General features: G+C 37.9%; 1 protein-coding gene across 8 annotated transcripts in view; it reads left to right on the plus strand.

The window, feature by feature from the left end:
* The window catches only part of NEIL3 (nei like DNA glycosylase 3), a 383,724-nt gene extending 371,112 nt beyond the window's left edge, over window positions 1-12,612 (plus strand). For all 8 annotated transcript variants that reach the window (XM_084999924.1, XM_021076035.2, XM_084999922.1 and 5 more), the window contains 4 exons: window positions 2,616-2,785; window positions 4,530-4,917; window positions 10,616-10,790; window positions 12,207-12,612. In XM_084999924.1, coding sequence (XP_084856050.1) covers window positions 2,616-2,785; window positions 4,530-4,917; window positions 10,616-10,790; window positions 12,207-12,389 — 916 coding nt within the window. In that variant the 3' untranslated portion in view covers window positions 12,390-12,612. The remainder of the gene's footprint in view (window positions 1-2,615; window positions 2,786-4,529; window positions 4,918-10,615; window positions 10,791-12,206) is intronic.
* The last annotated feature ends 6,117 nt before the right edge of the window (window positions 12,613-18,729 follow it).

Here is an 18,729-nt window from a genome sequence, read left to right on the forward strand (position 1 = left end):
GCTCCTTGGTGTCACCAGGGCTCATGTCCCTGGGCACTGAGCAGGTGCAAGGTGGTGTGGGCAGCACGGGGTCTCACCTGGAACAAACCCCAGGACTGACACAACTGACAGCACTCTCTAACACCTGCAGCAGTGTGATGGCTTCCATGGTCCATGCTCCCCAGTCCCCTCTACGGGGGCAGCATGGCAGCCCTGGGAGCTTCCTTAGCTCCTGGTAAATTTGACTCTGCAGCAGTGCCCACAGCATTTGCTGATGGAAGGATGTGGGGAGTCAGGGTAAGGAGTGTTAAGGACCACTTGCATGTTTCATGTGCACTCTACTGAGTGCAGGGGGATGCCCTTTACTGGGATGCAACAAACAAGCAGATTGGGGGCAGAAGGTCCTGAATTTTATTTGTAATAGTTTCCTGTGGCTGCCATAATAAATTGCCACAGGAGCACGTCTGATTGCTCAAAGCAACAGAAATGCATTCTCTTGTGGTTCTGGAGGCTAGAAGCTCAGCATCATTTTGTTGGGCCAAAGTTAAGGTGTGGGTAGGGCTGTGCCTTCCAGAGGCTCTAGGGCAGAATTTCTTCCTTGCCTTGTCCAGCTTCTGATGGCCCGCCAGTGTGCATTTGTGGCCACATGACTCTAATCCCAGCATATGTGGTCACATTGCCTTCTCCCCTTCTGTGTTGCTCTCCGTCTTCTATGTTCTTCCATGTCTTCTCCTCTCCCTCTGTCTTTTGCTCAGAAGGATACTTAGGTTTGCATTACGAGGTCTCTGATAGTCCAGCATCATCTCCCCATGTTAAGATCCTTGATTACTTCTGTGAAGATCCTCTTTCTTTTAAAGTAACATTTTACAGGTTCCTGGTATTGTGGCCTGCTATCTTTAGGAGGCCATTATTCAGCCAACTGTGGCCATGTCGAGGTTGAAATTCTTGTTACACATCCAACTGGAGATGGGAAAGAATTTATTAGAAGGTGATTAAGAAATGGAGCAGTAAGGAGGAAATGCTTGCAAAACTCCCATATGTAGCAAATATCCCCTCATAGTTTATGAAATTTATAGGATAAAAGGTGAAAATGGTGAAAAGATGGAGCACATTGTGTTTATTTGATTATGAGTAAATGCATGATGCTGCCTCTCAGTAAGTTAGCAAAGGGCAGGAATTAGGCCATGTACATACTGTAGAAGGTCTCTTGTCCCATAGGAGCAAAAAAATACTGAGTGGCATTAAAAGCCAAGGGAAGAAAAGATAAATGAACCGTAAAGAGATGTGTCTTACTTTCAGATTTTCTTATGCTGTTTATGATTTTACCAGACAAGCCTGAATTTAAAACCAGATGTAATTATGTGTATGCTACAGAAGACACAACTACCTTTGAAAGTCAGAGAACTCATGTTCTGAAATGTAAGGTACAAAGCCTTTACCAGAAGAGTCCCTTTTCAATTTAATGTTTGGAATCATGAAAGGAATCCATGACACTGATGTGGTTGTTTAAACCATGTGCTGTGCTCTGCAGACCCAGAGCTGTGTGTTGAAGAACAGGACTGTATCACATATAACAGTATACTGTTACATTCCATATAACAGTAGAGAGTTAATTAAGAATTCCAGCTAGAAAATCATGACTTAGGTTTGTGGCCAAAAAATCATGGTTGGTTTTATCATTGCTTACTAATCTGTTAGTTAGATATCCAACAGTTTTATCTGAAGGGAAATAAGGCATTATGGATGAAAAACATATCTCTAGAACAACTAATTGATATAATGCCTAATGTATTTTTTTTTTTCTTTTTAGGGCCACATGCATGGCATATGGAGGTCCCCAGGTTAGGGGTCCAATCGGAGCTACAGTTGCCAGCCTTCACCACAGCCATAGGAATGCAGGATCTGAGCCACATCTGCGACCTACACCACAGCTCATGGCAATGCCAGATCCTTAACCTACTGACCAAGGCCACATATCCAACCTGCAACCTCGTGATTCCTCGTCAGATTCATTTCCCCTGCGCCATGATGGGAACTCCCCTAGGGGATATTGAGAAATTCTGGAGATGTACAAAGTAAAGGTAGAACTTTCTCACCCTGCAGTCAGTGCGCTAATTTCTACATAACTTTTTTCTTCCCTAGTTTGGTTGAATAAAAACATTTTAGTTTTGCTTTGGGAAGAGTCCCACTTACTTAAAAAATTAGTTGAGAAATGCTCCCTAGCAGTTATGTCACATGTTTTTAGTTGGGGAGTTCTCTTGTGGCACAGTAGGTTAAGGATCCAGCATTGTCATTGCAGCAGCTTGGGTCGCTGCTGTGGAGTGAGTTTGATCCTAGGCCTAGGAATTTTCAAATGCCATGGGCACTGGGCAATAATATATATATATATGTTAGTTGGTTTAAAAAAACACACAACTCCTTGACTCTGAATTAGATCTGTTATTTCTGTCTTTTATGGCAATCAGCAGGGCCCAAGTGAAAACATGTCCAGATAGCCAGATAGGTAGAACTCTAAGTAATAGCAAACATGTAGCATTTGAGTGTTACTAGTTCTGTCATTGTTTCTAGAATACCCAGCATGTAGAACAGGGCAATAATAAAAGTGATAATGAGTAACTTTAGGAATTCTTTTATAGCTTGCTACCAGCTAGAAACACTTTCGTCCCTTGGCCATCCAGCAGGGAGAATCATTTCACAGACTGTGTGGCTCGGAAATCTGAAGAGCAGTGGACGTGTGAGGTCTGTACACTAATAAATAAGCCATCTTCTCAGGCATGTGATGCTTGCCTGTCTTCAAGGCCTGTTGGTAAGACTGAATTTTGATTTTGTGTTCATTCCATTTCAAAGAGGGTTAATTACACAAAGTCAGGTATATATCTTGTCCCCACCTTGATATTTCATAACTAAAATGCTTTCTTTCTGAAAGGTTTAAAGGAATTGCCAGCCTCTGCATGTAAACCATGCTGATATTCTGTTGAGTACTTTTTTTTTTTTTTTAAACAGGGAGGGAAAACATGCTTGTACTAAAAGAGTATGTGCCTTTGTATCTCAAAAAAAAAAAAAAAACTGAGATGATCACATCTGTTCTCTACTGTTTCTAATGAATTATTCAATAAAGCTTTGTTTTATGCAGATTTCAGCAACTTTTGAGTTTGTTATTCAGTCCAAGCGTTTGATAAATTGAAAGGGAGGATTTCTGTAAGAATATCTTTGCAGGTGGAATAGAAAAATGCTGAATTTTTTCCTCTTCTTTATCCCTCCTACCCCTTGTTATTAAAATCTTTACCCAGACAATTGTACTGATTTCATTGAAATCCTTCAAAATAACTCTTTAGAGCTCACAATTTCATGCGTTCAGAGAATGTAAAACCTCAGAGGAAACCCGTGATTAAGAACCATCTCATTGACGCAGCCTCTATTGTGTTCTCGAAGTGTTCTTTCTTTCTTCAATTAGAGAGGAGAAAGTTCAGTCTTGACTTCTGGACCCCGCATTGTATGAGCTGTCGTATTCTGTTTTGTTCTCTGGACCGGAAAGGCGGGCATCACCCTATCTACAGCATTGCTGGTAGCAGAAGGGATGCTCTCCTACTTCCATCCCTCTCCCTTCAGTAGCATTCAGCAGAGAGCCCTCAGAAAAACACAGTTGAGGTTTCCATACTCATTTTGACATTCTGAAATGCCTTTACACATCTCCTTAATTATTTTCTTATTGCTGTTTTTCTGAATATGATGGACATATATCTTAACTGCAATTTAAAATAAATTATAGTACAGATTCCAAAATCCTAGGATGCTTTGTTAAAACATTTAGTAAATGTTGTCTTTGTAATTCATCTTATTTTTAGTAAGCCTTTTACTTGGTCTTGTCGTTTACAGTAATATTCCTCATCATTTAGATATAAACTTGAATCGCTGATTGAAAGCTTTGTGGCGAGTTCCCATTGTGGCTCAGTTGTTTAAGAACTGGACTAGTTTCCATGAAGATGAGGGTTCCATCCCTGGCCTCACTCAGTGGGTTAAGGATCCAGCGTTGCTGCGAGCTGTGGTGTAGGTCACAAACACAGCTCAGATCTGCTGTGGCTGTGTCTGTGGCATAGGCTGGCAATCAGCAGCTCCGGTTTGACGCCTAGCCTGGAAACTTCTGTATGCCACAGGTGCAGCCTTAAAAAAGATGAGAAAGAACAAGAGAGAAAGCTTTGTGGGATGTCACCTCTTAATTAAACTGCATAATATTTGGCCTAGTGGTTACAAAATTGATAATCGAATAACCTTAAAATACTTAAACATAATGTAAAGTGTAATAACTATAAGTCTTTTTTAAGCCCACCTCTGAGTCCCTGAAAGTTGTTGAAAATTTGCCCTTTATATAATACTTCATTCCCTAAACAAGAAGATGTTTAGTTCTCAGTTGCTCAGACTAACTTTGTTGTATTAATTCTCTGTATTAGGTCACTGTAATACATGAACTAAAATGTTTTAGTTAAGTAAAAAGATGTTTCATGTCAGTGTATTTATAGGAATACTGCAGAATTACTGGTCTCTCTTTCCAGATTCAGTGCTTGAGAATAAAGAAAATCCAACTGCCTTGAACAACTTAGTGAAATACCCTTGTAATAGCTTTGGAAAACCAAGGACAGAAGTGAAGATCAACAGGAAAACTGCATTTGGAACTACAACCCTTGTCTTGACTGATTTCAGTAATAAATCCAGTGCTTTGAAAAGAGAAGAAAGCCAAAAGCAGATTTTAGATGGGGAATTTCCAAACCCTCTCTCCTCCCCGGAGAGAGCAAACTATATAACTCAACTATCTAACAAAGTAAATGTATTACCTATGATCTGCACTCAGTCTAAAATATTTAGTCCAGCATATACAAATTTAAAAACAACCCACTACTCATCACCAGATCACAAAACTTGCAACCCTGGATTTTCTAACAGGTATGATGCTTCTAACCTTCGTCTTTAAAGTATTTTCATGGAGTTTTAAGAATGCAGAAAAATCATCCATTGCTAAGGGGGCTGTATTGATTTGGGAAATGTAAATCAAATCAGTAAAGACTATTATAGTAATTGGCATCCCTTGCCTCCCCTAGCTGACAATATTAGAGAAGGAAGGGAATGAAAAACAGAATTTCCTACATCTGCAAAAAGTTTGCTTTTTCTGGCTATAACCATATATATGCTTAATACAGAATGTTTGGAAAATATTGGAAAGTATAAAGCAAAGTGATTAAATCCCCCATAATCTTACTGGTTATCCATCTCTACTGTTAGCAGTTGTTTGTCGTGTTTGTTTGTTTTTAACTCCCAATGAAATATAGTTCTTCTGAAAGGGAGACTATCATTAATAATATTTAATCAATGTCTTTTGTTTTAAAGAGAGAGATCTGAGATAATTTTAGTGACATTTCTGCTAAAAGAAGTGGCTGTATTTCAAACAACCAAGGGCGTGAATGGTGGCCTTTGTTTAAGCCAGAAAGGCTCAAAGAACATGCATACTCATTTTGGACTTGAAATTTAAAAGTTGTAATTCCGATTAATAAATACTACCAGACTGGATGTATTTTATGAGACTACCTGCCACACATTCAGAAGACCCTCAGGTGCAATCACCAGAGATACAGAAATTTTAGTAAACAGTGTTATCCTTGTTGCTTAATGATTAGTGGCATCCCTTTCTTTCCCAGCCTTGTTTAGTCCCTTTATCTGGGCCTCCTCACTGTCACACCTGATACCTCCATTAGGGAGCGTCATCTCTCCACAATTTCCTTTTCCTTCACAAAGCAGGTGCCGTATATCCAGCTTCTTTAAATGAGGGGGAGAACATTTTAAACGAAGTGAAGGTGAAGATTCTTCCTCTCCTGTGCCTTTTCTTGCTGATGGGAGGCGAACAGAGGAAGAGCTACTGTGGATGGGATCTAAAGTCATCTCAGGAGGGGTTCTGATTTCCAGCCTCTCCTCTGATGATCTATGTACATCTCTACTGATGGATAGATTCTTCCTTTGGGCAGTGAGATAAAGGACCATCTGTGTTCACATCTTGAACCAACTTCTGGGAACCCTTGAAGCTTATTTCATAACAGAATCCTGAGACAGGTTTTGGTCAATAGATGCTTTAATCTCGAGTTTCCTATACTAACTCTAAACTTACTATCAGTTAATCTTGATGACTTATCCTTGGCTGATTTTTTTTTTAATTTGTTTGTAATCATTTATAATAACTGGTTTGACTTTTGTCCATAGTACTCACAAAATGTAGACATTTGAATTAAGCTTTGGAGGGCAGACTTTTAACTGCCTGGGTCCGTACGCTATCTTCTCACTTGAAACCTAATTAATGTCTCATGATGAAAGTTCAGGAAGGAGCTAGTTAAAAGTGTCTGAGTCAGGGGGCTCTCCTGTAAGAAAATCATTTTTTCACAGCCTTTTCTGTTGTCTAGCTTAAGTGGAAAGAAGCAGATGTGATCATTTAAAAACAGTGTGGCTTTTGTTGTACTCAAATGAAGTATCTCAGCATATTTTTATTTCCTTAGTGCTTTGTAGAAAATCTCAGACAATTTAACTAATGAATTAGGGATTTAAAAAAGCATTAATGTAACCTTAAATTTAAATTATTTCTTCATAAGTCATTAGTAATAGGGTCATATGATTAATCACAGTGCACAGCATTACTTAGAAACACTACAGCATGTGTATGTGTTGAAAATAAGAACCCCAGGAATGAGACTCTAAAATCAATCAAGATCAACTAGCAGAATAAATGTCAAGTGATGAAATACATTCACCCAGCAGCCCTTCTGCACCCAGCTACTTTACAAGGAATAAATTGCAAATTACTGTCATTTATTTCATTTTTCTCCTTGTCTGGCAGCTACAGTGTTCATCTTGTGGACAAGATGCTGAGCAGACGCTCACAACATAATAGAATTAAAGCAGGTGGTCCACTCAGAGAATTTATAGCCAGTTCATTTTTTCTTTAATAATTATATGGTAATTAATTTGCCTTTTGTTCTCTTAATTACTGATCTCATCACCACATGATACATGCTCTGTTGATGGGGCATATTTTCAGATTGGTCTTTAGATAGACTTGAATTTTATCCAGCTACCAGGTTATAAATTGGATAGTTGGACCAATTTTTAAGCAGTTAAGAATGACTGTTAGACAGTGGTAAGTCTTTGATCCAATTATTGTGACTACAGAACGAAATACAGTGATACTTTTTCAAAGAACACTACCTGTGTTTTAGGTGTAAATTTTTCCTGAGCTGACACAAAGGCTCATGTAGATGAGGAAAGTGACATGAATATAATCACTAACATTTTCTCGGGTCTGCTGCCAGCAGCATTGCCAAATTCTACCTCTAATCACCAGTGAAGCACTGACACCTCATACGTGCTGCAGGTCACCTTTTGGAGTTTTCAGTCCCCAAGGATTTCAGAACCACCTGGGACCATCCAGGATGAGTCATTTAACCTCTGCCTGTTTGTTATTATCCTTGAAATACTGCTGCACTACAAAATTCACGTTCAGTGAGACTGATTAGTTCAAAAAATTTTAGTGTTTTTATTATAATGAACCACCCTATCTGTAAAATAAGTTAAACCATGGTAGATGGATCACTGAAAAAATACCCACCTGAAAATTACAGACCTGTGCTTGGGAATGTCCTCTTTCTTGATAAGAGTTTTTATCTAATCTCTGTTTGGGGGGGTGTTAAAAGATTTATTGAAGTATATTTAATTTACAAGTCTGTGATAATTTCTGTTGTACAACAGTGACCCAGTTATACATGTGCATACACATTCATTCTCTGATTCTTTACTCCCATAAATTGTCACAGAGTACTGAATAGAATTCTCTGTGCTATACATCTGGTCCCTGTTGGACAGTTGTTCCATATTTGAACAATATTTATTGAACATGTTCAGTGTTTACTTATTAATAAGTATTTATTGAGAACCTATTATGCGTTAAGCATTGGCCTTGGTTCTAATGACCTCTACCTCAGCAAAGTGCAGCCAGAGGGGCCAAATTCAGCTCACCACCTGTTTTTGTAAATAAGGTTTTATTGGGACACATCACATTCCCATTGGCTTACATCTTCTCTGTGGCTGCTTTTCATGCTCCAATAGCAAATTTGAATATTTTGCACCAGAGATCATAAGACCAACAAGCGTAAAAATATGTCCCTTCTGAGAAGATTTGCCAACCCCTGATCTATCATATTATATTGACCATTTATAATCCAGTATCAGTATTCAAAATGATGGTCCTAGTTATCAAAATAAGTTAAAGTCTTCTGTATGCTAAACCAAGAAAATGCTCATTACATTTTAGAAAGTTTTTAAAGCCATGATTGAAGCAAAGAGGAACAAAGATGTCCTCAATTAATCAGAACATTTAATTATGCTGGGTGATGTTTGCTATCATAAAATGAAGATTCCCTGTGCATATTTAGACCCGATGTGATCCCAGGTGGCATCAGTATCTTGGTTATATTAAGTCAGTGCTTCACAACTTAATGCGTATACACATCCCTTGGGAGTCCTGTTAACATGCATGTTCCGATGCTGCCAGTGGACTGGGTGGAGTAGGGACAGGTGATGCTATAGGTCTAAGGAGTGCGCAGGTGATGCTGATGCTCCTGGTTGGTGGACCACACTCTAAGGGCTGAGATAAGATAGCATAGGGCAGTTCTTTTCTTTAACCTTATCCTAAGGGAGAAACAGAATGGAAGACAGAAATGAGGAACCAGTAGGAGATACTGGGATCTTTCTTTTCTGCCTTAATCCCACCTTCCATCTTGCTTGTCTCCAGAAACCTTTACTAGTAAAAGAATCTAAACCTCTCCCTGGATTTGTGAAAACCTGGAGATTTCTAGGTTGAGGCAAGTGGATTCAAAAATGTTTAATTGTTATCTCTGACAGATTTCAACAGACTGTATAAAACTGTTTGCATGTGTGTACTTTTTAATTATTTTAAAATATGCATCATTTTATTTCTGTTAAAATTCTTACCCTTCTTTTTTCCTCCTTTAACATCTTTTTAAGCACAATTGATGGTTTATAACCCACATGCTTCAGTTTTGAAATCCCCCGACTTCTCTCCAGCCATCCAGATGTTTAGCTTCTCTTCAAGTTATAGTTTTAATACTGCTGTTTTTTGGTGGGGGGCTGGTGAAATGAAGGGGGTGGGGAAGAGAAGTCACCTTCCCTATTTCTGTTTAGTGTCTTCTATGATTCTAAAATGTAAGCTACCATCCCCCACCTTGAAAATGCTACCAACAAAATAGCTGCTGGAGAAATATTTAATTATAATGATTTCTTTAGCAAGGCCCACAGCTGCTTTGATCTTACAAATGCCTGCTGCACAAACAGCTTCAGATACTAGCCTCAGTACATTTGAGTTCATCCCAGACGTTGGGATGTTTAAGTCCATTTAAGGCAATATATTTAAGCATCTGTTATATGATTGTAAACCAATTTCCTCACAAATGAAAGATCTCATACAAGTCAATTATATCTCAATAAAACCAGGGAAAAAAGACTTCATACTCTGAACATTTCGATTAGATATGATGATGCCTTGAGGCATCATTATAGGAACAAGTCTGAGAAGAATGTATTTTAGGAGGCAAGGAAGAGGAGAACCACCTCTGATTTATAAATTTTTTAAAAAATCATTTAATAATGATTTTTTTCTTTAGAAATTAACAAAAAAAGAAGCTTTTTATCATTCAAAAGTTAAAACAGGGCTATTAAGGGGAAGGACTTCTAGTTTTAATGAGGGCTTTTTCTCTTCAATTGGTTTATTAAAAAGACTAACTATTATAAAGGCATTATCAAAAATATGCAAAATTTAAAAAATTAAAAATAGTCATGAAGCACCTCTTCAAAGAGAAAATTCTGTATAGCTACAGTGGAAGCCTGGCTTCTGGCCTTTCTCTGCTGTATGCAGGAATAACCTCTAGACACTCTTGATCCTAATCACAGGGGAGAATAAAGCTTCCTTGCCAGTTTTACAAAACACACATTTCTGCTGTGCCCAGCAGCCTGGTCCTTGCTGAAATATGATTGCAACTATTATGGTAGCCTTGATCAAAGCAGAGCATAGAAAATTGTCTTTAACGTGGACAGTAGAAAGAGTGATCTCTTTGGCCTTGTCAGAGCCATTGATGAGAGCTTGCTATGGATGAGAAAATAATTAGACAAGATTGTAACTCTAGTTCCTTTGGGGTGTGAGAGGGGAGTTGGACTTGAGAATATTTTATAAGAAATAAAAGTGGCCACACTGTCATGTTGAGTAAGAGAAGAGCCAAATATCACAAATGAAAACTAAGAAAATTGGATATATTGGATATGCAGTTCAGCTCCTTTCGTTCTTGAGAAATTTAATTTAAATTAGGCATTTAATTTAAATTTCGGTAGGTAGCTTTGGAAGGAAATGAGAGTTACCTAGGAAAAGCAAGAATTAAAAAGACAGAGGAGTGTATATAATCACGTAGAGTGGATCATGATCACTTTTTGGTATAATTTCATTGTACAGGCAGGATTCCGGCGTGGGGGTGGGGTGGTGTGAACAGCCCCTTTTAGCACCATGGTGCTGCAGTTATTTTGTAACTTGTCATTACAGTGAACTTCAGATTAATACGACAGATGGTCCTCATACATTAAATGCTGGCAGTCCTCGCTGCAGTAAACACGGCCGCCCCTGCATTCTCCGAGTGGTGAGGAAGGATGGCGAAAACAAGGGCAGGCAGTTTTATGCTTGTCCTCTACCTAGAGAAGCACAATGTGGATTTTTTGAGGTACCTGTATGAATTATCAAGCTTAATGATAATATCATGGAATACTTTGGTTACTAAAATGTAACCGATGGCAACCCATTTCCGGCTTAACCATGACATTTAAAAGCCATATTGAGTCCTAAAGCCTGAATGTTGAATAACTTAAAATTCAAAGAGGGTCATCACAGAAAGAAAAATTAATCAAATGATAGCTATTAGATTATTAAGTGTATCATGTTTGTAAATCACAAGGGTAGAAGCATTGCCCCCTTGGTTTACAGAGAGAAAGTTATTGAGTCACTACTCAGGTGGCTGATGATCCAAGATATAAATGTATGCTTCCTAACTTCAGTGCTACCTCAAAACCTGTGCCTTATGGGTTGGATAGAGGCACCTGGGAAAAATAATATACTGTCCCTGGATTTATAACAAACTTAGCAAATCCTACTGCATAAGCATACCCAAAGAAAGTGATGGCACAATAGCAATTTAGATTTAGGCGATTCCCCATGCCTTTCAATAGGTGTGTCCCTGCAAAGAAATGTGAAATAAGAGACAGGAATCTGGGCCCTTTTGGTCAGTCCCACATTCTGTCTGCGTTCCTGAATGTGAGCCTCTCTCTCACTGTTAAGGTTTGAAGATACGTAATTTTCCCCACTGCTTCATCGGATACCTAACTGGAAAAAGAAAATAGGGATCTGTTTCAGTGCTGGAGCAAAAGTTTTCTGGTTGCACATATTGAGAGAGAAATGATCTGTCTTCATTGTGGTACCTTCCTTAGGCATTCCCCAGGGAATATTGACAGTGATCTTAGAGCTTAACCTTTGCCTGAGATGTGGCTCCATCCTACTAAACTTAACTCATTTCCTCCTCTAGAAACTTGTACAGATGGGGAAAACATTATTAGCAATATCAATAATATCATAGCCTTCTTTGTAGCTCTCTTGAGGCCAAGATTAATATGGATAGGAATAATATAATGGAATCTGCCTAAATTAGTCCAGGTAATTCTATAGCAAATTCTTTCTTTGCCTGGAAGACTAAAGCAGTTGAGTGTTAAAGGCATAACAAATCTTTGGTCTTAAGAGCATTAACTACAACAGACCTGTAACAGGAAATTTGGTGGTTGTTTTACAGTGAGATTCTAGTAGTTTTCAACTATTTGCAATAAAATGAAGGAACTTCTCTAAGTACTGTGCCTTTGGATTGAGAGAAACTTGAAATTACGACAATTTTCTGTGTGATTAAGGCAAATTTGTTATAGATGCTTCTCATAGGATATAAGGTTTTTAAGGGCAACAACTAATGACTTGCGTGTATTTTACAATGTCAAATTAGTAAGTGAAGACAATACATTACTAATCAAATGCATCCAGACTCAGCCTGTCTATCATTGTAACATCCACCTAAACTTTACAATCTGTTTTTCCCCCCTAGTGGGCAGATTTGTCATTCCCATTCTGCAACCATGGCAAACGCTCCATCATGAGAACAGTGTTGAAGATTGGACCTAATAATGGAAAGAATTTTTTTGTGTGCCCTCTTGGGAAGGAAAAACAGTGCAATTTTTTCCAGTGGGCAGAAAATGGGCCAGGAATAAACATTATTCCAGGTTGCTAATGTTTTCTCCTTCTGTAGAACACCTTTTAATCCTTTCAAACTATAATTTTAGGTTTATTGTAATATTTGATAATATTTGATAACTTTCATTTTAGTTTGTCACCTTTCCATTCTGTGGCTGTATTTTTTATTGTTGTTGTGTTTCATCGAATATACAATATATTCCATTTAAAATGTATGTTTAATGCATTTAGTAATGACAATAAAGTATTTTTAGCATGTTCTTGGTCTCTTGTAATTTCTTTGGGGACACAGTGATTTTTTTTTTTTTTAGGAGAGGAGTATACAGTACAATCAAATATAAGGTATTCTGTCTGTAATGAATAATTTCTCCGGTATGACCACTATTCATGATATATGATTAAAGGAACTTCTTGTTTGCTTAAATGAAATGTGAGAAATGAGATCTTCTTCATAGAAAATAATGTTTTTTACTCTGTGCAACAAACATCAAGTTTCTCTAGATGCTATAAACATGCCAAACACTTGTATAGCTTCAAATGCATTTTCGCGCAAAGCTATGGGGATTAAAAATATAAAAGTAACATTTAGAAACAAAAGAAATTGTACATTTTTAAAAGAGAAGTTGGCTTAAATTTTTCTGATTTTATTTTCATACCTATTAATTTTTAAAAAGTTTATTTCAAAAGCTTGCTGTGCTATTTTTTTTTTTTAGTTTTAGTTTTAACTTCTTTTTTTTTTTTAAAGTTTATTTCAAGTAGGATTATTTACCAAAAGAAAGGACAAACATTAATCTCAAGGCATTTCCGCATGTTTGTGGAAAATTCCATTTAGAGCTGGTTCCATCAATTTCAAAAAGGACAGCATGGAAGATTCCTTGAGCCCTTTTCCCCTTCTGTCACTAAATTGCCAAGCAGAGCTCTAGAAGGTAACGGCATGTGAAATTACAAGCAAGGCCGAGCATATCATTCCTATCTGTGTTTGAACCCAACACTGAAGAGACAAAATTAGAACCAACCAAAGATCAGTGACCTTTACCCAAATTGCTCAACAAGGTAATAACTCTCCAGATCAGACCAGGAACTGGACTGGACCGTTGATCTTAGAGACCTGATGTGAAGTACACAGGGTGTGCATTTGGAAGGAAGGCGACATATTCATTGTGCAAATTAACTGCAATGAAAGATAGGCAAGTGACACGCAACAAATTTCAATATATACATTTAGAGGTTTATCCACTAAGAAATGTGCAGGATTTATGTGAAGAGAATTTTACTGACCAGAATCAAAGAACTGGATGGATAGACAAAATAAGATCTTATTTGGAAAGGATGAATGTTTAAAAAATGTTATTCTCCCAAACTTATTTTTTTTTTTATTTTCCCACTGTACAGCAAGGGGATCAAGTTATCCTTACATGTATACATTACAATTACTTTTTTCCCCACCCTTTGTTCTGTTGCAACTTGAGTATCTAGACAAAGTTCTCAACTTTGGCGAGTTTTAGCAAAATTTCCCATTAAAATTTCAAGGGGGTTTTTGTTTCTGTCATGGAGTAAGATCCAACTGATCCCAGCTCTAGATTCTGGACAAAAATCAAACAGAACTAGGGAGTGAACCAAAAGCAGACAATTCTGGAGGGATATAAAATTTGGAAGAAGAAACCAGCCAGAGGTAATTTCCTATTTTTTTTTTTTTCACACTTTCTATCTTGAGGGCAGGACAAAGACAATTTCAACCCACAGTCTTTCTAGCTTGAGGAGCCAGCAGACAGTCTAGGCAACCATAGTAGCTACTGGGAAGGAGGAATCTCAGAAGAGATTCAAGAGGGTGCACCCCAGGTTCTGTGTTTAAACTGTCCAGGTCCTTGACTGACCCCTGAACCACACATACATGCATGGGGCAGACAACACAGAGCAGCTCAAGAGAGAAGAACTGGACCAAGATTTGATCTGTCGCCCAAGAGAATATGCAGTTTGAAACCAACCAGATCTATTGATTTGCTGAGACAAAGGGACCAATATTCTCTAGAGGAACATTCCAGATCCAGAGGTGCTACCACATCATACTAATATATGCAAGATCCAGTTGGAATTGTGCAACATAGGAAGGGCCAGAGTAATCTGACCCAGATTTGGAGAAAAGACTAACAGCCAAGACCAACTCCACAGTGACCAAGATGTGGGAATTAACCAGGGACCTTAAAGCACCTGCTATAATAATGCTCACTGAGGTAAATGCTAAATGGAGAGGATGCCAAATGGAAATCCAGATCTTCAGGAGGCAATACAGAAACTCTGAAATGGTAAATATCTAAATAACTATAAAATACTATTTTTGCCTCTTTGTTTTGTTTTAATACATGAGACTGTTTAAAACAATAACATGTGTATGTGTATGTATGTATGTATATATATATATAGAGAGAGAGAGAGAGAGAGAAAACCTCTAAGATTTATAATATGTGTAGATATGACAACTACAGCATGAGAGGTCAAAGGAACTCTACAATTGCAAGTTTTCTATATTTTATGCAAAGCAGTTTCATATTCTAATTGTAAAAAGTTAAGGGTATATATATATGTAATAGCTATTACCAGATTTGGAAAGTTTTCAACAACTCTTTCTTTGAGTATTTTTTTAGTCTCACACTCTTCCTCTCCTTCAGAGATTCCATTTACACAAATATTGGATTATAAGATTGTTATTACCCCTCAGATCCCTGGACTCTATTTCTTTTTCATTCTCTTATTCGAATTGAGTCAATTTTATTGATCTGTTTTGAAGTTCACTGACTGTTCTCTGTCATTTTCATTCTACTATTGAGATCATTTAGCCAATTTTTTAATTTCAATAATTGTAGTTTTCGGTCCTGTCATTTCCACTTTTTTTTTTATAACTTCTATGTCTTTATGAGATTTTGCATTTTTCCTATTGATTTCAAGATAATTTATAGTTGATTCCAGAAGCACTTTGATAATGTCCACTTTAAAATCCTGAACAGATAATTCTTAATATCTGATTTACCTCAGGAGCTTCATCAGCTGAGTGTTTTTTCTTCTACAGATATGGTTTATCCAGTTTGGAACAGGACAGGTGATTTTTTTTTTTAAATTGTATCCTGAATGGTTATTATGTTCAGAGACTACGTTCTATGTAAATGGTTTCTTTTAGCATGTAGTCATCCTGTTTGGTTGAGTGTGTAGGTTCTGACTTATCTAGTTTTTGGAGCCATTGCAATGCAGTTCGGGTCTGCTTTAATCTGGTCCTGCCTTGGGTCTTCATCAAGCCCCCTGGTGCTGTCTGCAGGCTGCCTGGTGCTTCTAGGACATCTTCTGCAGAAGAGTGAGGGCAGAAGCAACCGTGCCCGTGTCCCCTTATGTCACCAGGTGGAGGGAAGCAGGTATTATTATTGTCCCCATCAACACTGGTTTCTGCAGCAGCAGAATCAGGACCAGACGTCAGCCCTCCGAGCCTGCCTCTGTTTGTCATCGTGCTAAATCTTTGGAAGGTGCTGTGTGGTCTGCTGATATTCATCACTGTGGAGTTTATCTTCCTACATCTTAGTATTTCAAGCCAATATATGAATATAAAGGCTTTTCATAATTTAGGGAAATCTGAGAGTGAGATGGAGGGTGAAAATGCAGAAGATGATTTTAAGAACTATTGTTTCTGAGCCCTTATTTTGTGACACCTGCTGTCACTTTGCATAGATTATTTCTTTTAATCCTCTTGACTACCCCATGAAATTTATTATTATTTCTAATTTTCCAGTTTAAGAAAGCTAACTTTCTGTAGGTTAGGTCAGAAATGTGTCACGTGGGCTGTGGTTTAATTGGAGTTTGTATAGCACTAAAACCTGCATTCTGAATAAGCTTCTCTCCTTTTCATGTATTAAGAAAAGGTGGCTGTACCCAGAATTGCATGTTATTGATATGAGCAAACATCATTATACACAAATGAAAATAATCGAGGGATGATGATAAGAAGATGGTCATGTTTTTCTCTAAACATTGTCATGTTAAAATTTCTATAAATTTATTTTGAATTTCCACTACTTTCCATTGCTTTTATTTAAATCCCTTTAATTTTTTTTAAGAAATCCATTATTTTCATGTTCTTTGTAAAGGTACCTGCCATTGCACATTCTAGACCATGATTATTAGCAAGTTGGTATGTAAAATGAAAAAACAAATGTTCTAATAAGTTTTCCCCCAAACTTAACCTTCTTTTTCTTCCCAGCACTTAATATCTCTTCTAAAGCCTGTGCTAGTGTTTGCCTTGTGTTATAATACTTGTCCTATATGCATTTCCTAATGTTCACCTCCTTAAGGGATTGTATGTAGCTCTTCTTTGTTCTACACCAAATCTTACCAAGGATTGTGCCTTGTACACAGTATAAACTTGGTAAACATTTGTTGAATCTGATAGATGAAGGTTTAATATCATGTCAGTCTGCTGAACATTTTTAACCTTGTTACCACTGTTCAAACATTAATGCACTTAAATGTTATTGAAAAGTGTCTCTGGTTTATTATAAAAGAGAAAGAAACGCCTCGGTATCTAAAAGCTATTCTTTCTAGTAATTTAAATAAAAGTCTTTTTTCTTTTTTTAATTTTTAGAAATTTGCTGACACATGTACAGGCCAAAGCTAATCAGATCAAAGGGTATGCATTCATTGGAAAGGAAAGAAGACATTAAAAATAAGGCTGCCTTAGTGCTACACCATATTCATAACATAAAGATGAAAAAAAATGTGAGTACGCCTCAGGACACCCATGAGTTTGAACCTCTTCGTTTTACAGGAAGCCAAGTCACCTGGTTTCAATTACTTCTTAGCTTTTATTTCATTTAATCTCTAGTGGGCATCTACTATGTGAAAAATTCGATGACACATATTTTAAAGTAGATCTTGGGAATGCCTGAATGAATGATAAGTATGGAGTAGAAATGATGAGTGTGGTAGCTCTGTAAGCAAAGTGCAGATGGAGCAGGAAGGGAGAGCCCACAGCTGGCTGAGGAGCTGGAGGAACAGTAGTAGGAATTTCACCTTGGTGAAGATTTGCATATGGAGAAGGGCATTTTGGGCTGTAGGTACAGCATTAGGCAAAGATTTCTCAGAGCACAGGGAGTGTGCAGGGAATAGAAAAAAGTGATCCTGCTTGGCTAGATCACTCTTCCCCTTAGGGATCTCATGCCAGAGAAGCAAGCCAGTGCACACTGGGACCTGTGCTGATTAATGATGCAACCAGAGGGCCTTCTGAACAATGAAAAAGGGGATCTATGCTGCAGTGTTATGCAAGATGGTATGCATGGTTTACTTATTTTCTAGGAAACAGTTGGGTTCTGGAGTCAGACTGCTAGTTCAAAAACCTGTGCTATCACTTTCCTTGACCTTAACCCTGTGACCTTGAATATATTTTATTAGTTTTGGGTATTGTGTGCTGAGTTTTAGCTACTTTATCTGTTACAAGGTGATAATAATGCTACCATCTCACAGCATTGTTTTGAGGGTAAAGTGCAAAATCCATTTAAAGAGCTGAGCATATTCCCTGGCCATCAAAACACAGGAATTCATTTTATTATCTTTATTATTCCTCTTCCTCCTCCTCCCCACACAACTGTTATCACAGAAAGCTTCAGAAAGGAAACAGCAGTGGTAGTGGCCTTAAAAAAGGACTTTAATTTCACAAGAGAAGTACTTAGGATAGACGGGAGCAACGTGAGGAAAGCCTGGGAACAGAAGGAAGTACAGTTGTATTGGAGAGAACTGAGAGCCTGGAAATGTAGAAAGATGTTATTAAGAAGAAGATGTTGGGCTGAGTTTTATGTTTCCAGTGATGCATCAGAAGTTTAGGGATAGAAAATGTGAAAGAACTACAAAAAGCCTTTATTCATGAAGAATCAAGAGAGCCAAAATTTTATAGTAATTCAGGGATCCACTATCCTAGATAGAAATCATATATTCCAGCAATGAATGTACGTCATTATCAATTACAACTACTCACATGCTATTCTTGCCCTGTTTCTCTGACTGCGGAGGAGGTTCTGGCTCTGAGTGCCTGGAAACACTGTATATACAGTATTTCCAGAAAAGCAAGTGGGTAAGTCTCACACTTTCATGCAGAGTGATGGGCTCAAGCAGTGTGCAGGGTCCCATTCATTGAAATCTATTTTTATTTTTTTTTATTTTTGTCTTTTTGCTATTTCTTTGGGCTGCTCCCATGGCATATGGAGGTTCCCGGGCTAGGGGTTGAATCGGAGCTGTAGTCACCAGCCTATGCCAGAGACACAGCAACGCTGGATCCGAGCCGCGTCTGCAACCTACATCACAGCTCACGGCAACGCTGGATCATTAACCCACTGAGCAAGGGCAGG

Source organism: Sus scrofa, chromosome 15 (assembly GCF_054392235.1).
Source record: "Sus scrofa isolate SSC_HxYL_T2T_F1_AM1 chromosome 15, Sscrofa_HxYL_maternal_Yorkshire_Landrace_v2.0, whole genome shotgun sequence".
NCBI lineage: Eukaryota > Metazoa > Chordata > Mammalia > Artiodactyla > Suidae > Sus > Sus scrofa.